Genomic DNA, 18,074 nt, shown 5'->3' with positions numbered 1-18,074 from the left:
TGTAAAAATGTTTTCCATGCCGAAGAAAACTTTGAATTGAATTGACAGAGAAAGGGATAGAGAGTGAAGGAGAGAGAGAGTCAGGGATATATATTTCTGTCTTCATCTACTCATCATATAAACACATCTCTCAGATCAGCAGCATTACAACACTATCAGGACAAAGGTTCAGCAAATGAATAAAGGGAGAGAGAGTGTCGGGAAGGGCTGGAGTGGTCAGGGGAAGTGTCTTATTGTGTTGGTGTGTATTGTGTGCCACATCTGGACATACTGATCTGGAGACAGTGCCAAAAGCAGCCTCTAGAATCCTCCTCTCTGCAGCTAGTTTACACGGCCCAGAACAGTGCACCCCGTGCCAGAGAGGGAGGGCAGGAAGGAAAGGGAGGAGAGAGAGAGACGCACAGGGCAGAAGAGGGGCATCGGGGCTTTCCGCTCTGGAGGACAAGCGAGGGGGAAAGGGAGGAGAGCGAGAGACGCACAGGGCAGAAGAGGGGCATCGGGGCTTTCCGCTCTGGAGGACAAGCGAGGGGGAAAGGGAGGAGAGAGAGGTGAGGAAGCAGCTCTATATTCTCACTGAGAGCACGGAGGACACAGCAGAGCAGAAGACAAAGAGTGAGTGATACTTCAGCGGAAGAAAGAAGTCAAAGTCAGAAATAGTGACAGAGAACAAGGAGAGAGAGAGCTAGAGACAGAGAGGCGGAGTGTGAAAGGATGTACATTCAACTGAGACCAGTGGATCAACAACATTAATGATGAAAGAGAATTACTGAAAAACACAAACTTTATGGTAGAGTCAACATTTTAACAAAGAGACTATCATCAAATGGACTAGAGATGGCTGTATTGGAATGCAAAACTGAGGAATACCTTCATGATGCTTCTGGGGTGAAAAGGTGCTGTGAGCGTTGTCGTAAAGGTCAGTGACTACTGGTGTGTTTCTGTTGTTCAGATGGCTGTTGGAGCAAGATGTCTGAAAGACCAGCGTTATACATGTGCCACATGTACATATTATACTATATTATCAAATGATGAACTGCAGTATAGAGGGGAAAACAGCAGTCCCTTTATCTCCACAACACTACATGAGCACACAGGAGGCTGCTGGGGGGAGGACGGCTCATAATAACGGCTGGAGTGGCACGAATGGAATGGCATCAAACACATGGAAAACATTTGTTTGATGTTGTTGAAACCATTCCACTCATTCTGCTCCAGCCATTACCATGAGCCCATCCTCCCCAATTAAGATGCCACCAACCTCCTGTGATGAACACGTTACTATGGACAGTATAATACGGTGGCCTATATGTGGGGGTATGGATGATCACATTTCTCTGTCATTCTCTCATTCCCAACCTCACTCCAGGACAGTATGTTCGCACCGACTGTGGCAAGTCTACAAAAACAGAGTGTGAAACCTGTCAACGTGAATACTACACTGCTGAATTAAACTTCTTAAAACAATGTCTACCCTGTAGGGTCTGCTATTCCAGTAAGTCCCCCTCCTTCCTCCATCTGTCACTTCCTCCTCCTTATTCTCCTTAAAATCATTAATTTTTGATCCGACTCATCCTCTCTCTCTCTCTCTCTCGCTCTCTCTCTCTCACTCACTATCTCTCTCTCACTCCCTCTCTCTCTCTATCTGTCTCTCTCCCCCACCCTGCTCTCTCTCACTCCCTCTCTCTCTCTCCCCCACCCTGCTCTCTCTCACTCCCTCTCTCTCTCCCCCACCCTGCTCTCTCCCACCCTTCTCTCTCTCTCACTCCCTCTCCCTCTCCCTGCTCTCTCCCACTCGTTCTCTCCCTTCTCTTCTCTCCTTCTCCCTCTCGCTCTCTCAGGCAGTAACCAGAAGGTATTGAGGGAGTGTGAAGCCAGTAGTGACAGGCAATGTGTGTGTAAGACAGGTTACTACTGTACAGACAATGGATGTGAACACTGCCTACCCGTGACCCTGTGCCCTCTGGGTTTAGGGGTCGTGAATCAAGGTGAGAACTGCCTCCTCACCTCTACACCACAGGATGTTGGTGGCACCTTAATTAGGGAGGACATGCTCGTGATAATGGCTGCAGCGGAGTCAGGGGAATGATGGTTTGATGCCATTCCATTTGCTCCATTCCAGACATTATTAAGGGCTGTTCTCCCCTCAGCAGCCTCCTCACCTCTACACCCTGTTCTAATATGACAGACCTTTGCCTCTGATGAGCTGATCATGAGTTGGAGATACTAAGGCTTGTATTGAAAAGACACCTGACAAGAAATCAGTCTGTAGTCTACTAAGATGCACTCAGAGTCAATGTTTAAACCTCTGTGGGCCTTTGTCAGTACAAAACATCTTATTACTGTGCTTGTACAATCTGCTGGATGAATTTACTTTACTTTGAGCAGCTGACATGTCTGACACTTGTTCCTAAACCCCCCAGCCAACCCCCAGAATGACACAGTCTGTGCCCCGTGCCAACCTGGGACCTATAACAGCGTCAACGATGCCATCACACACTGCAAATCACACACCAGGTCAGAACCCTTCACACAAAGTGGCTCTGATTTTTATGGAACGTCAACTCAGTAGGTGCATTTGATTAGCACGAAACGTTTGACATCTTTCTACAATTGTGGGACAGTGGGGTTAACTGTGGGGGTTAATCCTTTCTCTGTTTCACAATCACTTTCTTTCCTCTCCCTCTCTCTCTCTCTCAGGTGTGGGGACCTCGGGAGGGAGGTGAAAAGTGCTGGGACTGAGACTACTGATGCTGTGTGTGGTGCCTTCATATCTCGTAGGTCTAATAGCATCTCCTTTTATTGCACAGTAGTATAGAATATATAGATGGTATGACATTTTACCAATATTTCTTTCTCTCTTGATTGAATGATTTGACATAAGTAATGTACATCTAATACTGTAAACAAGATTAGAGCACATTGCATTCTCCCTCAGAAATGGTTCAGATAGAGCCTCATATAGATCTGCTGGATGTTAGGATCAATCAAAACAAACCTCTCTCTTTTTCTGTCCCTCTCCCTCTGTCACTCACTCGCTGTCTCTCTCCCTGTCTCTCTCCGTCTCACCCCCTGTCCCTCAGGGTGTCACTGGATACTACCTACCAGTCTGTGGGCGGGACTAGTGGTGACCTCACTCCTCATCATAATCTTGATCTACATCTATTGGAGGGCCAAGGATCAATCATACATGCCAGGTGTGTATATCATCACTGCCAACACCCAAATAGTGTGTATTTGTTCACTCCTCCTCGTGGATTTGATGTAAGCATTGGCTAGAGGGAGTTGCCACCATATTCCAGGGACTCTTTGTACTGTAGAACAAGTTGTAGGTATTTACCAAGACATTACAATGAAACATTTGAATAAGACAGAAAAATAGTGTTGTTGGTCAGGAGCGATGTAGGTGTGGCAGGGTAGGCTTCTTGGGCAGGCTCACGTGAGACCCCTTGTCTGGGTACCTGGTAGGCCACGGTAGGATGGACATGGATTAGCCAAAGCCCAGGGCATCAGGAAAGGTGGACACTCTTTACAGCACAGTAGGGTGTGGCGCCAAGGGGGGAGCGGAAGGAGATGCCACGGCAACAGCGTCACTGAGGCTCCATTTGGGAAGCGTGTGACAACTCCAAAGCAACTGCCAGCTGATGCTTTGTGTCCAGTGCGGTTGGGAGTTAGACGAGGGTCTTGACTGGTCCACAGTGTTGACATTACAGGTTCAGTAGATATGGGTAGCTAGGGGAAGAGGTGGTGTAATGCTGTGCCATTTCCCACAATGGCGCTTGTTTATGTTGATAGCCCAAAGACGTGATGAATGGAGACAAAGTCATGCTGTCCTGTCTGGTTGATGGGTGACCAACCACTCCGACACTGCCTACAGTGGAAACACTGTCTCTGCCGTGGTAGATGGAAATCTGCTGCAGTGCACCTGGTAAACATCCTCCAACTTGAAGGATCATGAAAAATAAGCTAAGGAACCTAGGTAGGTCATTGGTTGGATAGATGTCACCATGAGTACTTGCACTTCACAGACAGTGCCAAAGTTCACCTATTTATTGGGGACTTGTGATTAGACATGGTGAAGTTGGATTTGAGGGGTTCTGCAACAAAGGAGAGACATCATGAGCAGGTTGCAGAACATACAAGGTGATATTGATAAACCTATTAAACCGATACATCTGAAATAAGGAAATAGGAAACAAACTTACTCTTAACAGACACAACTGGAGGGGGGACTGAGAAATGGCTTGACAGGCTTTAAATACAAACAACAAGTGTGAACGAGCCTATCAGGGCAGTTCTGATCATTACTGACAGGTGTGTGATTGCATGAGCGAGTCAACAGGTGAAATCAACTTGCTTGATCAAGTCCACCTCAGCTGTATGCTACTCCACTCTGAGGGCTGTTGTACATACATCATTATAACCTATCAACAGCTTGTTTGTTTCTTCGGGAGTCATTCAAAATTTGATAGTTAGACCTACTAACTATTAAGTAAATGCTATTTTCATCTTTGTGTGATTTCCCAGCCAGCAGATTTCAGATCATGTACAGTAGATTTTACCCGGTGACAGATGTTGAGGCAGTGAGAACTCTTAGTGTGTATTTTCTCTCCTACACAGTGACAATATGCATCACATTGTAAAAGTATTAGGTGTCAAGGTGCTAGATGTCATTTGGATTGAATGAAAGGAAACAAGGTCATTGCTTTTCACCGTCAGACGTAGGAACTCGCCACTTCCTCTAGAGGTGAATCAGATCAAAGACAATATGAGTTATAGTGAAGCGCACATGCATCGCTCATGTTTATGCTCCATCAGGGGCTGAGTGCACAGCACATCAAACAATATGAGTCCAAGTGCAGATAAAAGTCACAGGAGCTTATATAAGGGGGGACACTAGACACCACTGCTATTGGCTTCTGGTTATAACATTTATGTTTCAGCCTAGTATCTCAAACAAATAGATGTTTGTTAAGAAACGACTGAGCATAGAATTGGAAGTTGAGAGAACATTGTAGGCACATAGAGGATATCCGTGATCTCAAACTCATATCCTCTTTTTGAAAAATGCGGTTGGAAATTTGATTTCTAAGGGTTATTTGACATTGATATTTCGATCATATATATATATATATTTAATTCAAATCAAACTAAATGTAGGTTCCACTGAATACATAACCAGTTAGACTACCCTGTGAAGGTATAATGTAATGGCTGAGGGAAAGATTGTGTGTGTATATATCTCTGTGCTGCGTTTAGTTAGTCTGCCTTTTTCATTTTTAACAACTGCCTCCAGATTCCATGTACATCTACTCATTATCAGTTAGGAAACTATAGTAGGTATGAAACAAGCTTCTACTGTAGCTTCTTGAGTTTCTGAGACTTGGGGACAAAACCACATCCTGTTCTATGTTGAGCATCCTGTTCACGGTTATTGGAAAACCACATGACACATTTCACAGACAGCTAACTCATAGCAAGAAAGCGTTGGGTAAAGTACAGTGGCGTCACCGGTTGACACATTTGGTGACTGTCCTTTTTATCAATGCGTCACCAGTAGAGGTTGGACTTACCCACAATAACAAGTCAGATAAGATACAACTCGCATGTGAATGTTGATAGTGCTACTCAGTGACCTCATGTCTGTCTGCCTGTCTTGTCTGTAGCCAACTCCAGTGGTCCTGGAATTCCTGTAGAGCCTGCACCTCCTTCCTTCGCTCCAGCTGAGCTCAAGTTCCCCTCAGAGTGCAACAGCCATTGGAGCCTGGACCAGAAAGCCACTGAGCCACTCTTCATCAACACAGGTGAAAGTCCCTCAGTGGTAGTTGGAATAGTTCACCACAATTACAAATGTACCTCTTCTAGTGCACAAGAAAGGAGGTATTCAGTACACCCAGAGAGTAGGTTGGGTTTGTTTACTGAGCTACAGGTTAGCATTAGCACCATAGAGTGCAGAACAATATGAGTAATGGGACCCTGGTTACCATGGTTTAAGGGCTCGACTCAATCTATATTGCTGAGGTTTAGCGTTATAGAGCGATTTAAATTTAAAGGCAATGTTTCCCTAAATGCTGTATATGTCGGCTCAATTGGAATTTACCTTTCAATTTCAAGCGCCATAGAGCTGAACTTCGGCAATATACATTTTGATGAACTAACCCTTTAAATCATCTCCTGACAAATCTCATCACCAAAAACACACTGTTTCCATGTAGAGTAGCTATTTGTGATAAACCTTCATTAGTCTATATTACACCGTATCCATCACTCATAGTAGTTCTGCAGCTTCCCAATGATCAATAATGTGATGACACTCCCCACTTAGAATGGATCAGATGTAATGTAATCTAAACTGAGGCTGCCCATATAATCAACAATCAGGATGAGCTATTTCTCCATTTGCAAGAGCCTAAATCAAATCATTAAAATACAGATGCATTGTTACCTCTATGGACATGATGAGATGGGGCCTGTGTAGGCTTCATGAATGATAAATGCTGTACTACGTGAGGTTGGAGGAGGGTTATTGTTGTGTGCTCATACTATTTCCCTTGTGTATCCCAGCTGTTATTCAGGTAAACGGCTATACATCAGACTGTGAAGTTGAGGCCGATGGCACCACCATAACAATGACATCAGAGCAATTCAGCCAATCGGATCACAGTAATGGAATGAGAGGAAATGACATCAGACCCTCCCGCTACCTATCAGAGCCACAGGAAGATGAGTGGCCAGGGACTTAATTCTGATTTTCAACTAAATCTTTTTTTTTAAATTACATTGTTCAATGAACAAGACCTACAAGGGAAAAACAGCAGATTCCTTTACAGTTCCTGGATACAATCCCTTTTTAAAGTCTTATCTCTGCAATGTAAATATACTGAACTATAAACATCCAATGAACATTCTTTGTTTCTTAGGTCATTGAAAAAAACTGTTGGGTAGGGTTTAAATAAAGTATAACCACTGAGGTCAAATGTCATCATTGCTTCTATATTTTACATTTTTATAAGGAACTTTCAAAGCCCCCGGCAGCTGGACATTCCCTAATGACGACCTGTTGTATGAACATCAAAGTGGTGGAAAAGAGATTGATGAAGTAGATGTATATAGATATATATTCATTTTAACATCACAGCATCTGTTCAATGTTTTAACCACAGCATTGAAAATTCTGTCAAAACAGTTGACGCTTTAGCAAAGTGCAGAATCTAAAAAATGTAGACAACACCAGAGTGGACACCGATTAATTGTTTGCTGCCCCCTGTAGGATAGGAGTAGCAGCAGCTACCATATTTCAAACTGCTTTACCCTGCCCTCTAGTGTTATCAGCTAGCATTTACAGCTAAATCAGTTGCGGACTGCGTTCGCACAGGCAGCCCAAGTCTGATATTGTTTTCCATTGGTCTTTTGACCAATAACATCAGATCTTTCCACATCAGATGTTTTTCAGAGCTGATCGGATTGGTCAAAAGACCAATTTGTTTTTAAAAAAAAAAAATCAGAATTGGGCTGCCTGTGTAAACACACAGCCCTTTAGGCACAGACCAAGGGTAAGCCCCAAATCCTAACCAATGGGAGTGAAAAATGCTGAACTGACGTTCGATCACAGCGTACACATAAATACACATTGAAGGGAAGAGTTAGAACAGTACCATAAAGAGGCAACATCTGTATTTGTAGTGTGGAGCATCAGGTGGTATAGTTGGACACAGAACAGCCACATTCAACACAAAAGGGAACATTCAATGGCATTGTGAACTATCGTAGTGATATGAGGAAACACTATGGGAATGTTTACACAGTTCACCTGCACTGTACCACGACAACATTCAAAAACTGATCATTGACAATATTTCCCACAGTGAAATAGCTCACTAATTAAAAATATCTTAAATGTTGTCCATTAAGTAATGGTTTTAAAACAATGATGATCATATTTGTATAACTTTGGCACTTATATACCATGTCCTAGACTTTTCTAATGAGAATCATGAATGTTGAGTTGATGAACGGGATCGTTCCCAGTGGTTTCAGTCTGCCTTCTTGAAGAGTTGCCTGGCGACCACATCTCCAACTCTCATCTCCTAGAGGGCAAACAAAGGACGGGTTGAGAAGAGGGTGGAGAAAGAGAAAAGAGGGAGGAGTTTGGGTGGGTGAGTGTGAGAGTGAGTGAGTGCGTGGTTGGGTGAGTGTGAGAGTGAGTGAGTGCGTGGTTGGGTGAGTGTGAGAGTGAGTGAGTGCGTGGTTGGGTGAGTGTGAGAGTGAGTGAGTGCGTGGTTGGGTGAGTGTGAGAGTGAGTGAGTGCGTGGTTGGGTGAGTGTGAGAGTGAGTGAGTGCGTGGTTGGGTGAGTGTGAGAGTGAGTGAGCGCGTGGTTGGGTGAGTGTGAGAGTGAGTGAGCGCGTGGTTGGGTGAGTGTGAGAGTGAGTGAGCGCGTGGTTGGGTGAGTGTGAGAGTGAGTGAGTGCGTGGTTGGGTGAGTGTGAGTGCCTGCTTGAGAAAAGATCCTTAATGGACGCAGTCACAATAAAAACGCTGTGATCTTTTCTCTCTGCTCTGTAATCCTTATCTCCACCCCCCCCCCACACACACACACGTACTTCCCCGCTCTCAATCCCACTCCCCCTCGTGCCCCTCCCTCCACTTCTTCTTGTGTTACTCACCAAATCCCCAGTGTTATTTATTTCCAAACTTCTCTTTCGGATTTGAACAAAATATCAATGAGGTATTGTTTTCTATTAGAAGCATTTGGGAGCTGTTTAATAAAACAATGCTGATTGTTTGAAATCGTAATCAGCATTTGCATGTAATCACAAGCAAAAACAGATTTCCCAGCTAAAGTCCACCTGAAGCACAGGCCTAAACAGAAGCTTGTGATTCTCCTCCCAATCCCTTCACTATGAAGAGTCTTGTTGAAGTCTGTATTTAGCTCATTAAAATAGTAACGAACAATAACCTTCCTTATTCTTCCTGCCCATTCCTTCACCATGAAGACTTAAGTGTTTTCCTGTTTCTTTCTCCTTTTTCGGGCCCCACACATTTCTTTCCCATGTACAAGCAACACATAAGGAGGCTGGAGGGCCATACACCCCCTCTTTTTTTAGAAGGACCTCATTTGTTCTCACACAAACACACGCACGGACACGTGCACGCATACAACTTAAGCAGTGAATAACTTCCATTACCAAATGTGATTTGCGTATCCCCCACTTTCAAAATGGTATATCAATCCCAGCATCTTCTTTCCTCCCTTGCTCTGGCCTTATGTTCACCTCTATTCCTATTCCCTTCCATTCTTTATCCCTCTCTGTTAATCCATCCCTCCCTTCATTCTCACCAGGTGTAGCTTGTCTCCCTCCAGCCAGTGTGTCCATCCTCTTCCCTCCTTCTCTCCTCTCTGAACACACACCAGCTTATCACCCTCCCAGTCCACTGTGGTCTAAAAACAGGGTTAACACACACACACACACACACTTGTACCACTCTCAGTTTGGCGCAGTCTGAAAACAAGCAACAGGGGGTGGTTATGACAGGAAAACAACAGGAGGCACACACACACACACACAGCTGGAAAATAGTCTATTCACCCAAACAAAGCAAAGTAGTATGACAAGTACACCTATATGAAGTCAATTAGAGAGAATTTGTACAAGTCTGAACAAGCCATGAAACAGACAAACATAAGGGAAAACATCACCAGATAACAGAAATACATTTAGCCACCGTATTTACTAACAGCACATGATGAAGAACACAGAGACCACCCACCCAACCATACATGTAGAACTCCAAACACACACACCTGACAGACTCGTCCATCCACAGGTCCCAGGTCCTCGGTGAAGACCTGACCCAGTTTGAAATCCATATCAAAGTCCTTAAAGGTGGTGAGTGTGCGGATCTTCATACTGCCCGTGGCCGGGTCGTGGACTATCTGTTTAGTGGGCTTCAACATACACACTATCTTCCGCAGGGCAAAATTAATATCTGACGGAGAGAGAGAGGGAGAGAATTAATCAACCAAACATAACACCTTGCCATTCTAGTAATGAGGTTGTGTATCTGAGGCAACATCTCTGACCTACTGCTGTGTCTGTCCTTTCACATGTCCTGTTAATGTTTCCAGATATCACACATGCACAGACAGAGGCACACACACACCCTGTCTGTGTCCAGGGTCATTTACAGGCTAAGGCGCCATGATGATCTATCACTCGCCTCTGGGAATGGAGACGGCAAACCTTTCGATGAGTCACTACCCCTCAAATGAATCTCAAAGCAGTAGGCAAACAAAGGGGGGAAATATGTTAATTATAGTCAAATCGAATGAATGAATCGTGTTAAATTCAAATGAAAGGAGGCAAGTTGCAGAGGTACATTAAGCTCTTAACGTGTCATTTTACAACTACACGAATTGGACACTTTTTTTACAATAACGCATTTGTAGCTAATATATGTGGTAACAGACAAAGACATTACGATTCATATAATCTTACCCAAAGCTGCGAGGTAGTTCTCGAAGTTATCTTGAGACACCATGTGAAAGGTTCCTGTGTAATTGGGTTTAGACATCTTTTAGCCTTTAGTTTTGCAGAGGAACTCAACAAAGAAAACTGTAAACCCACAGTGTTGCCTCTTCTCTACAGATACTCTCTTTCTCTTCTCTTTTCACTGCTCTCACCACTACCGCATTGTTTGATAATAATAACACTTATGCAACCTGTGAGCTAACCTTCTATCTGCTAGTCGGAAGGTATGCGGCTTTACGCAAAACTGCAACTCGATAAAGGAATGATTGAACTGCTGGAATGTTTTAGAGCGGCGGTCGTATCCACAATGACTGTCCTCTGCTCCCTTCACTCCTTCTATTCCCGGGTATCGATTCCCTAATGCAAACGTTGCACAACGGAAAGCGTAAACTCCTCCCTACGGAGCTTTATGCAAACAGCTTTTGTTCCACTAATCCTCTTCCTAAAATGGAAACTGGGTAGGTATGTGCCCTTTCCGCGTTAATTAAACGCTATTCTCTCCATCTCTCTATTTACAATTGCTTTATTGGCATGGGAAACATTTGCTTACATTGCCAAAACGTGAAAAACATTCAACAAAAGTGAAATAAGCCATCAGAAATTAACAGTAAACATTACACACAAAAGTGTTGAAAGTTTCTCTCGCTCTCCTTCACTATCGCTGTTTGGAGAGCAGACTGTGTTCTGTACCACATACGGAGAAGAGGGAGGCGGGGGAAAGTTCATTCATCTCGCTCAAAGTTTTCATCTCACTCCGGGCATTCACTTGGGGTCGTCGGCGACTCTGGGGGAGCCCAGTGATGTTTCCAATGTTAGTCTATAAACATAATAGCTCATTATAGAGATATGTCTTATCCAAACTTTCATTGGAATGACAGAGTGGCTGTGTCCCCCCGCTGTGCTAGATCCCGTGGTCATGGCATTTTATTATATCCATTGCAGAATATTCTATAGGCTGTGCATCCATGGATACAATACACTTGTGATGAAGAAAGAAATGAATGCTTATTACTCTGAGCTTTTATTGTCAGCAAACATTTAAATCCATGACCATTTGCATGGGTGCAGAATGGTTCCATGGTTCACGGCTATCAGTACTTTGCTTTATAATCTCAATTATATCACAGACATCAACTTTATCACTTGATATCAAAAAACACCAAGATAAATCTTTTAAAATAAAAATGTAATATCAAATTCAATATTAAATCATCAGGATACAGCTCTCTCATCCTCTATCTTTTTCTCACGGAGCCACTCTTCTTGTCCTCTGACTTCTGCTTCTTCACATCTTTCTTTCCTTTGGCTAGGTTTTCATACAATTCCCGTTCCTTGTTTCTAAAAGAAAGACAGTACAAGAGAGGACATAATGTTAGAAACCTAGCGCTTCAAATAGCTGAGAGATAATAAAAAAATGTAGGCTTCTTTGTGTGTAAGAAAAGGAGCACTCTTTAGATCTTCAGTTAGTAGTAGCCTACCAAACACTACCCCGACCCTACCCAACACTACCCTGACCCTATCCTAACCCTACCAAACACTACACTGACCCTATTCTAATCCTACCAAACACTACCCTGACTCTATCCTTACTGTACCAAACACTACCCTGACCTTATCCTAACACCTACCAAACACTACCCCGACCCTACCCAACACTACCCTGACCCTATCCTAATCCTACCAAACACTACCCAGACCCTATTCTAATCCTACCAAACACTACCCTGACTCTATCCTGACTGTACCAAACACTACCCTGACCCTATTCTAATCCTACCAAACACTACCCTGACTCTATCCTGACTGTACCAAACACTACCCTGACCTTATCCTAACACCTACCAAACACTTCCCCGACCCTACCCAACACTACCCTGACCCTATCCTAACCCTACCTAACACTACCCTGACCCTATTCTAATCCTACCAAACACTACCCTGACTCTATCCTGACTGTACCAAACACTACCCTGACCTTATCCTAACACCTACCAAACACTACCCTGAGCATATCGTATCCCTACCAAACACTACCCCGACCCTACCCTACCCAACACTACCCTGACCCTATCCTAACCCTAGCAAACACTACCCTGACCCTATCCTAATCATACCAAACAATACCCTGACCGTACCAAACACTACCCTGACCTTATCCTAACACTTACCAAACACTACCCTGAGCATATCGTATCCCTACCAAACACTACCCTGACCCTATCCTAACCCTACCAAACACTACCCTGAGCATATCGTATCCCTACCAAACACTACCCTGACTCAATCCTAACCCTACCAAACACTACACTGGACCTATCCTAACCCTACCAAACACTACACTGACCCTATCCTAACCCTACCAAACAGTACGCTGACCCTACCCTAACCCTACCAAACACTACCCTGACCCTACCAAACACTACCCTGACCCTATCCTAACCCTACCAAACACTACCCTGACAGTACCCTGACCCTACCAAACACTACCCGGACCCTATCCTAACCCTACCAAACACTACCCGGACCCTATCCTAACCCTACCAAACAGTACCGCGACCCTACCAAACACTACCCTGACAGTACCCTGACCCTACCAAACACTACCCTGAACCTACCAAACACTACCCTGACACTACCCTGACCGTACCAAACACTACCCTGACAGTACCAAACACTACCCTGACACTACCCTGACCGTACCAAACACTACCCTGACCGTAACAAACACTACCCTGACCCTACCAAACACTACCCTGACCCTACCAAACACTACCCTGACACTACCCTGACTGTAGCAAACACTACCCTGGCCATACCAATCACTACCCTATCAGTACCCTGACCTTACCTAACAGTACCGTGGCCATACCAAACACTACCCTGACAGTACCCTGACCCTACCAAACACTACCCTGACACTACCCCGACCCTATCAAACACTACCCTGTCAGTACCCTGACCTTACATACCCTGACTGTACCAAACACTACCCTGACAGGACCCTGACCGAACCAAACCCTTCCTTGACACTACCGTGACCGTACCAAACACTACCTTGACCTTACCAAACACTACCCTAACAGTACTCTGGCCATACCAAACACTACCCTGACCATACCAAACACTACCCTAACAGTATCCTGACCCTACCAAACACTACCCTGACACTACCCTGACCATAACAAACAGTGCCCTGACAGTACCCTGACCGTACCAAACACTACCCTGACACTACCCTGACTGTACCAAACACTTCCCTGACACTACCCTGACCATGCCAAACACTACCTTGACCTTACCAAACACTACCCTAACAGTACCCTGGCCATACCAAACACTACCCTGACAGTACACTAACCCTACCAAACACTACCCTGACCGTACCAAACACTACCCTGTCAGTACCCTGACCTTACCTAAAAGTACTCTGGCCATACCAAACACTACCCTGTCAGTACCCTGACCCTACCAGACACTACCCTGACACTACCCTGACAGTACCCTGACCCTACCAAACAGTACCCTGACAGTACCCTAACACTACCCTGACCCCAACAAACAGTGCCCTGACAGTACACTGACCATACCAAACACTAGCCTGACAGTACCAAACAGTACCCTGACACTACCCTGACCGTACCAAACACTACTCTGACAGTACCCTGACAGTACCCTGACCCTACCAAACACTACCCTGACAGTACCAAACACTACCCTGACAGTATTCTGACACTACCCTGACCCGAACAAACAGTGCCCTGACAGTACCCTGACCCTACCAAACACTACCCTGACAGTACCAAACACTACCCTGTCAGTACCATGAACCTACAAAACAGTACTCTGACAGTACCCTGACAGTACCCTGACCGTACCAAACACTACCCTGACAGTACCCTGACAGTACCCTGACCATACCCTGACCCTACCAAACACTACGCTGACACTACCCTGACACTACCATGACCCTAACAAACAGTGCCCTGACAGTACCCTGACCCTACCAAACACTACCGTGACAGTACCAAACACTACCCTGATACTACCCTGACCGTACCAAACACTACCCTGACAGTACCCTGACCGTACCAAACACTACCCTGACCGTACCAAACACTACCCTGACTGTACCAAACACTACCCCGACCGTACCAAACACTACCCTGTCAGTACCCTGACCTTACCTAACACTACCCTGACAGTACCCTGACCCTACCAAACAGTACCCTAACCCTACCAAACACTACCCTGGCCGTTCCAAACACTACCCTGACCCTAACAAACAGTGCCCTGACAGTACCCTGACCCTAACAAACACTACCCTGACAGTACCAAACACTAGCCTGACAGTACCCTGACCCTAACAAACACTACCCTGACAGTACCAAACACTACCCTGACACTACCCTGACCCTAACAAACAGTGCCCTGACAGTACCAAACACTACCCTGGCATTACCCTGACCCTACCAAACACTACCCTGACAGTACCAAACACTACCCTGACACTACCCTGACCCTACCAAACAGTACCCTGACAGTACGCTGACCATACCAAACACTACCTTGACAATACCCTGACACTACCCTGACCCTACCAAACATTACCCTGACAGTACCAAACACTAGCCTGACAGTACCAAACACTACCCTGACCCTACCAAACAGTACTCTGACAGTACCCTGACCATACCAAACACTACCCTGACAGTACCCTGACCGTACCCTGACCCTACCAAACACTATGCTGACACTATCCTGACACTACCCTGACCCTAACAAACAGTGCCCTGACAGTACCCTGCCCCTACCAAACACTACCCTGACTGTACCAAACACTACCCTGACACTACCCTGACCGTACCAAACACTACCCTGTCAGTACCCTGACCTTACCTAACAGTACCCTGACACTACCCTGACAGTACCCTGACCCTACCAAACAGTACCCTGACCCTACCAAACAGTACCCTGGCCGTTCCAAACACTACCCTGACCCTAACAAACAGTGCCCTGACAGTACCCTGACCGTACCAAACACTACCCTGACAGTACCCCGACCTTACCTAACACTACCCTAACAGTACTCTGGCCATACCAAACACTACCCTAACGGTACCCTGACCCTACCAAACACTACCCTGACAGTACCCTGACAGTACCCTGACCCTACCAAACACTACCCAGACACTACCCTGACAGTAGCCTGACCCTACCAAACAGTACCCTGACAGTACCCTGACCGTACCAAACACTACCCTGACAGTACCCTGACCGTACCCTGCCCCTACCAAACATTACTCTGACAGTACCAAACACTAGCCTGACAGTACCAAACACTACCCTGACAGTACCCTGACCCTACCAAACAGTACTCTGACAGTACCCTGACCGTACCAAACACTACCCTGACAGTACTCTGACACTACCCTGACCCGAACAAACAGTGCCCTGACCGTACCCTGACCCTACCAAACACTATGCTGACACTACCCTGACACTAACAAACAGTGCCCTGACAGTACCCTGACCGTACCAAACACTACCCTGACAGTACCAAACACTAGCCTGACAGTACCCTGACCCTACCAAACACTACCCTGACCCGAACAAACAGTACCCTGACCGTACCCTGACCCTACCAAACACTATGCTGACACTACCCTGACACTAACAAACAGTGCCCTGACAGTACCCTGACCGTACCAAACACTACCCTGACAGTACCAAACACTAGCCTGACAGTACCCTGACTGTACCAAACACTACCCTGACTGTACCAAACACTACCCTGACCATACCAAACATTACCCTGACTGTACCTGACACTACCCTGACCGTACCAAACACTACCCTGTCAGTACCCTGACCTTACCTAACAGTACCCTGACACTACCCTGACAGTACCCTGACCCTACCAAACAGTACCCTGACAGTACCCTGACCCTACCAAACACTACCCTGGCCATTCCAAACACTACCCTGACCCTAATAAACAGTGCCCTGACAGTACCCTGACCCTAACAAACAGTGCCCTGACAGTACCCTAACCCAACCAAACACTTCCCTGACACTACCATGACCGTACCAAATACTACCCTGACAGTACCCTGACCATACCATCACTACCCCACAACAGGTGGGCCTAGCTTAGGAGATAAACACTCAGTAGTGGTGACAGTGACACATTTCATACCGTACATAGCCAGCTCAGAGCTCTCCAGTGAATTCTGGATTGTAAGCTTACCCACACCACAGTGGATTGTGAGCTTACCCACACCATACTGGATTGTGAGCTTACCCACACCATACTGGATTGTGAGCTTACCACGCCATACTGGAATGTGAGCTTACCTACACCATACTGGAATGTGAACTTACCTACACCATACTGGAATGTGAGCTTACCTACACCATACTGGAATGTGAGTTTACCTACACCATACTGGAATGTGAGCTTACCTACACCATACTGGATTGTGAGCTTACCTACACCATACTGGATTGTGAGTTTACCTACACCATACTGGAATGTGAGCTTACCTACACCATACTGGATTGTGAGCTTACCCACACCATACTGGATTGTGAGCTTACCCACACCATACTGGATTGTGAGCTTACCTACACCATACTGGATTGTGAGTTTACCTACACCATACTGGATTGTGAGCTTACCTACACCATACTGGATTGTGAGCTTACCCACACCATACTGGATTGTGAGCTTACCCACACCATACTGGATTGTGAGCTTACCTACACCATACTGGATTGTGAGCTTACCTACACCATACTGGATTGTGAGCTTACTTACACCATACTGGATTGTGAGCTTACCTACACCATACTGGATTGTGAGCTTACCTACACCATACTGGATTGTGAGTTTACCTACACCATACTGGATTGTGAGTTTACCTACACCATACTGGATTGTGAGTTTACCTACACCATACTGGATTGTGAGTTTACCTACACCATACTGGATTGTGAGTTTACCTACACCATAATGGATTGTGAGCTTACCTACACCATACTGGATTGTGAGCTTACCTACATGTTTGAGTGGCCGTAGCCTTGGCCAGGCAGGCACGAGAGGCCAGCGGGGAAGACGTTCTACTGTACTGTAATTAGATAAATGGATGAACCAACCAACAGTTTTTCCAACACAACGTAGGGCAGTGAGCTACCCGTGTCAAGCCAGTGCCAGACTCACACTGTGGTGTATTATACTGTACTAGAGACGGGTTACACTGTGGTGTATTATACTGTACTAGAGACTGGTTACACTGTGGTGTATTATACTGTACTAGAGACGGGTTACACTGTGGTGTATTATACTGTACTAGAGACTGGTTACACTGTGGTGTATTATACTGTACTAGAGACGGGTTACACTGTGGTGTATTATACTGTACTAGAGACTGGTTACACTGTGGTGTATTATACTGTACTAGAGACTGGTTACACTGTGGTGTATTATACTGTACTAGAGACGGGTTACACTGTGGTGTATTATACTGTACTAGAGACGGGTTACACTGT

The 18,074-nt window shown here is 45.5% G+C and overlaps 3 protein-coding genes across 13 annotated transcripts in view; 1 reads left to right on the top strand and 2 right to left on the bottom strand.

Annotated features, from left to right (window-relative positions):
* The first annotated feature begins 429 nt into the window (after positions 1–429).
* LOC123998096 (tumor necrosis factor receptor superfamily member 5-like) lies at positions 430–6,979 on the top strand. Its single transcript, XM_046303007.1, has 8 exons — positions 430–916; positions 1,367–1,492; positions 1,839–1,985; positions 2,421–2,514; positions 2,698–2,774; positions 3,081–3,194; positions 5,664–5,801; positions 6,562–6,979. Exons 1-8 carry the CDS (start codon positions 835–837, stop codon positions 6,738–6,740), a joined length of 957 nt encoding a protein of 318 aa, XP_046158963.1. The 5' UTR covers positions 430–834; the 3' UTR covers positions 6,741–6,979.
* Positions 6,980–7,654: 675 nt separating this feature from the next.
* LOC123998097 (retinol-binding protein 1-like) lies at positions 7,655–10,908 on the bottom strand. Its single transcript, XM_046303009.1, has 4 exons — positions 10,494–10,908; positions 9,800–9,984; positions 9,335–9,436; positions 7,655–8,084 (listed from the first exon to the last, which is right to left on the bottom strand). The coding sequence occupies exons 1-4, from the start codon at positions 10,567–10,569 to the stop codon at positions 8,031–8,033; spliced, it is 417 nt and encodes a 138-aa protein (XP_046158965.1). The 5' UTR covers positions 10,570–10,908; the 3' UTR covers positions 7,655–8,030.
* A 620-nt stretch (positions 10,909–11,528) lies between these two features.
* The window catches only part of LOC123998095 (tyrosine-protein phosphatase non-receptor type 6-like), a 48,765-nt gene continuing 42,219 nt past the window's right edge, over positions 11,529–18,074 (bottom strand). For all 11 annotated transcript variants that reach the window (XM_046303000.1, XM_046303003.1, XM_046302995.1 and 8 more), the window contains one exon: positions 11,529–11,864. In XM_046303000.1, the coding sequence (XP_046158956.1) occupies positions 11,762–11,864 (103 nt within the window). In that variant the 3' untranslated portion in view covers positions 11,529–11,761. The remainder of the gene's footprint in view (positions 11,865–18,074) is intronic.

Source organism: Oncorhynchus gorbuscha, linkage group LG15 (assembly GCF_021184085.1).
Source record: "Oncorhynchus gorbuscha isolate QuinsamMale2020 ecotype Even-year linkage group LG15, OgorEven_v1.0, whole genome shotgun sequence".
NCBI lineage: Eukaryota > Metazoa > Chordata > Actinopteri > Salmoniformes > Salmonidae > Oncorhynchus > Oncorhynchus gorbuscha.
The sequence above is the reverse complement of the archived record's forward strand: the minus strand, read 5'-3'. Positions and strand labels throughout refer to the sequence as shown.

Coding starts and splice junctions, on each gene's coding strand:
- LOC123998096 (XM_046303007.1), top strand. CDS start 835: ATGGCTGTATTGGAATGCAAAACTGAGGAATACCTTCATGATGCTTCT. Junction 917..1,366: donor CTGTGAGCGTTGTCGTAAAG/GTCAGTGACTAC, acceptor ACCTCACTCCAG/GACAGTATGTTCGCACCGAC. Junction 1,986..2,420: donor TTTAGGGGTCGTGAATCAAG/GTGAGAACTGCC, acceptor TAAACCCCCCAG/CCAACCCCCAGAATGACACA.
- LOC123998097 (XM_046303009.1), bottom strand. CDS start 10,569: ATGTCTAAACCCAATTACACAGGAACCTTTCACATGGTGTCTCAAGAT. Junction 9,985..10,493: donor GAACTACCTCGCAGCTTTGG/GTAAGATTATAT, acceptor TCTCTCCGTCAG/ATATTAATTTTGCCCTGCGG. Junction 8,085..9,334: donor AGGGAGACAAGCTACACCTG/GTGAGAATGAAG, acceptor TTTGCCCTCTAG/GAGATGAGAGTTGGAGATGT.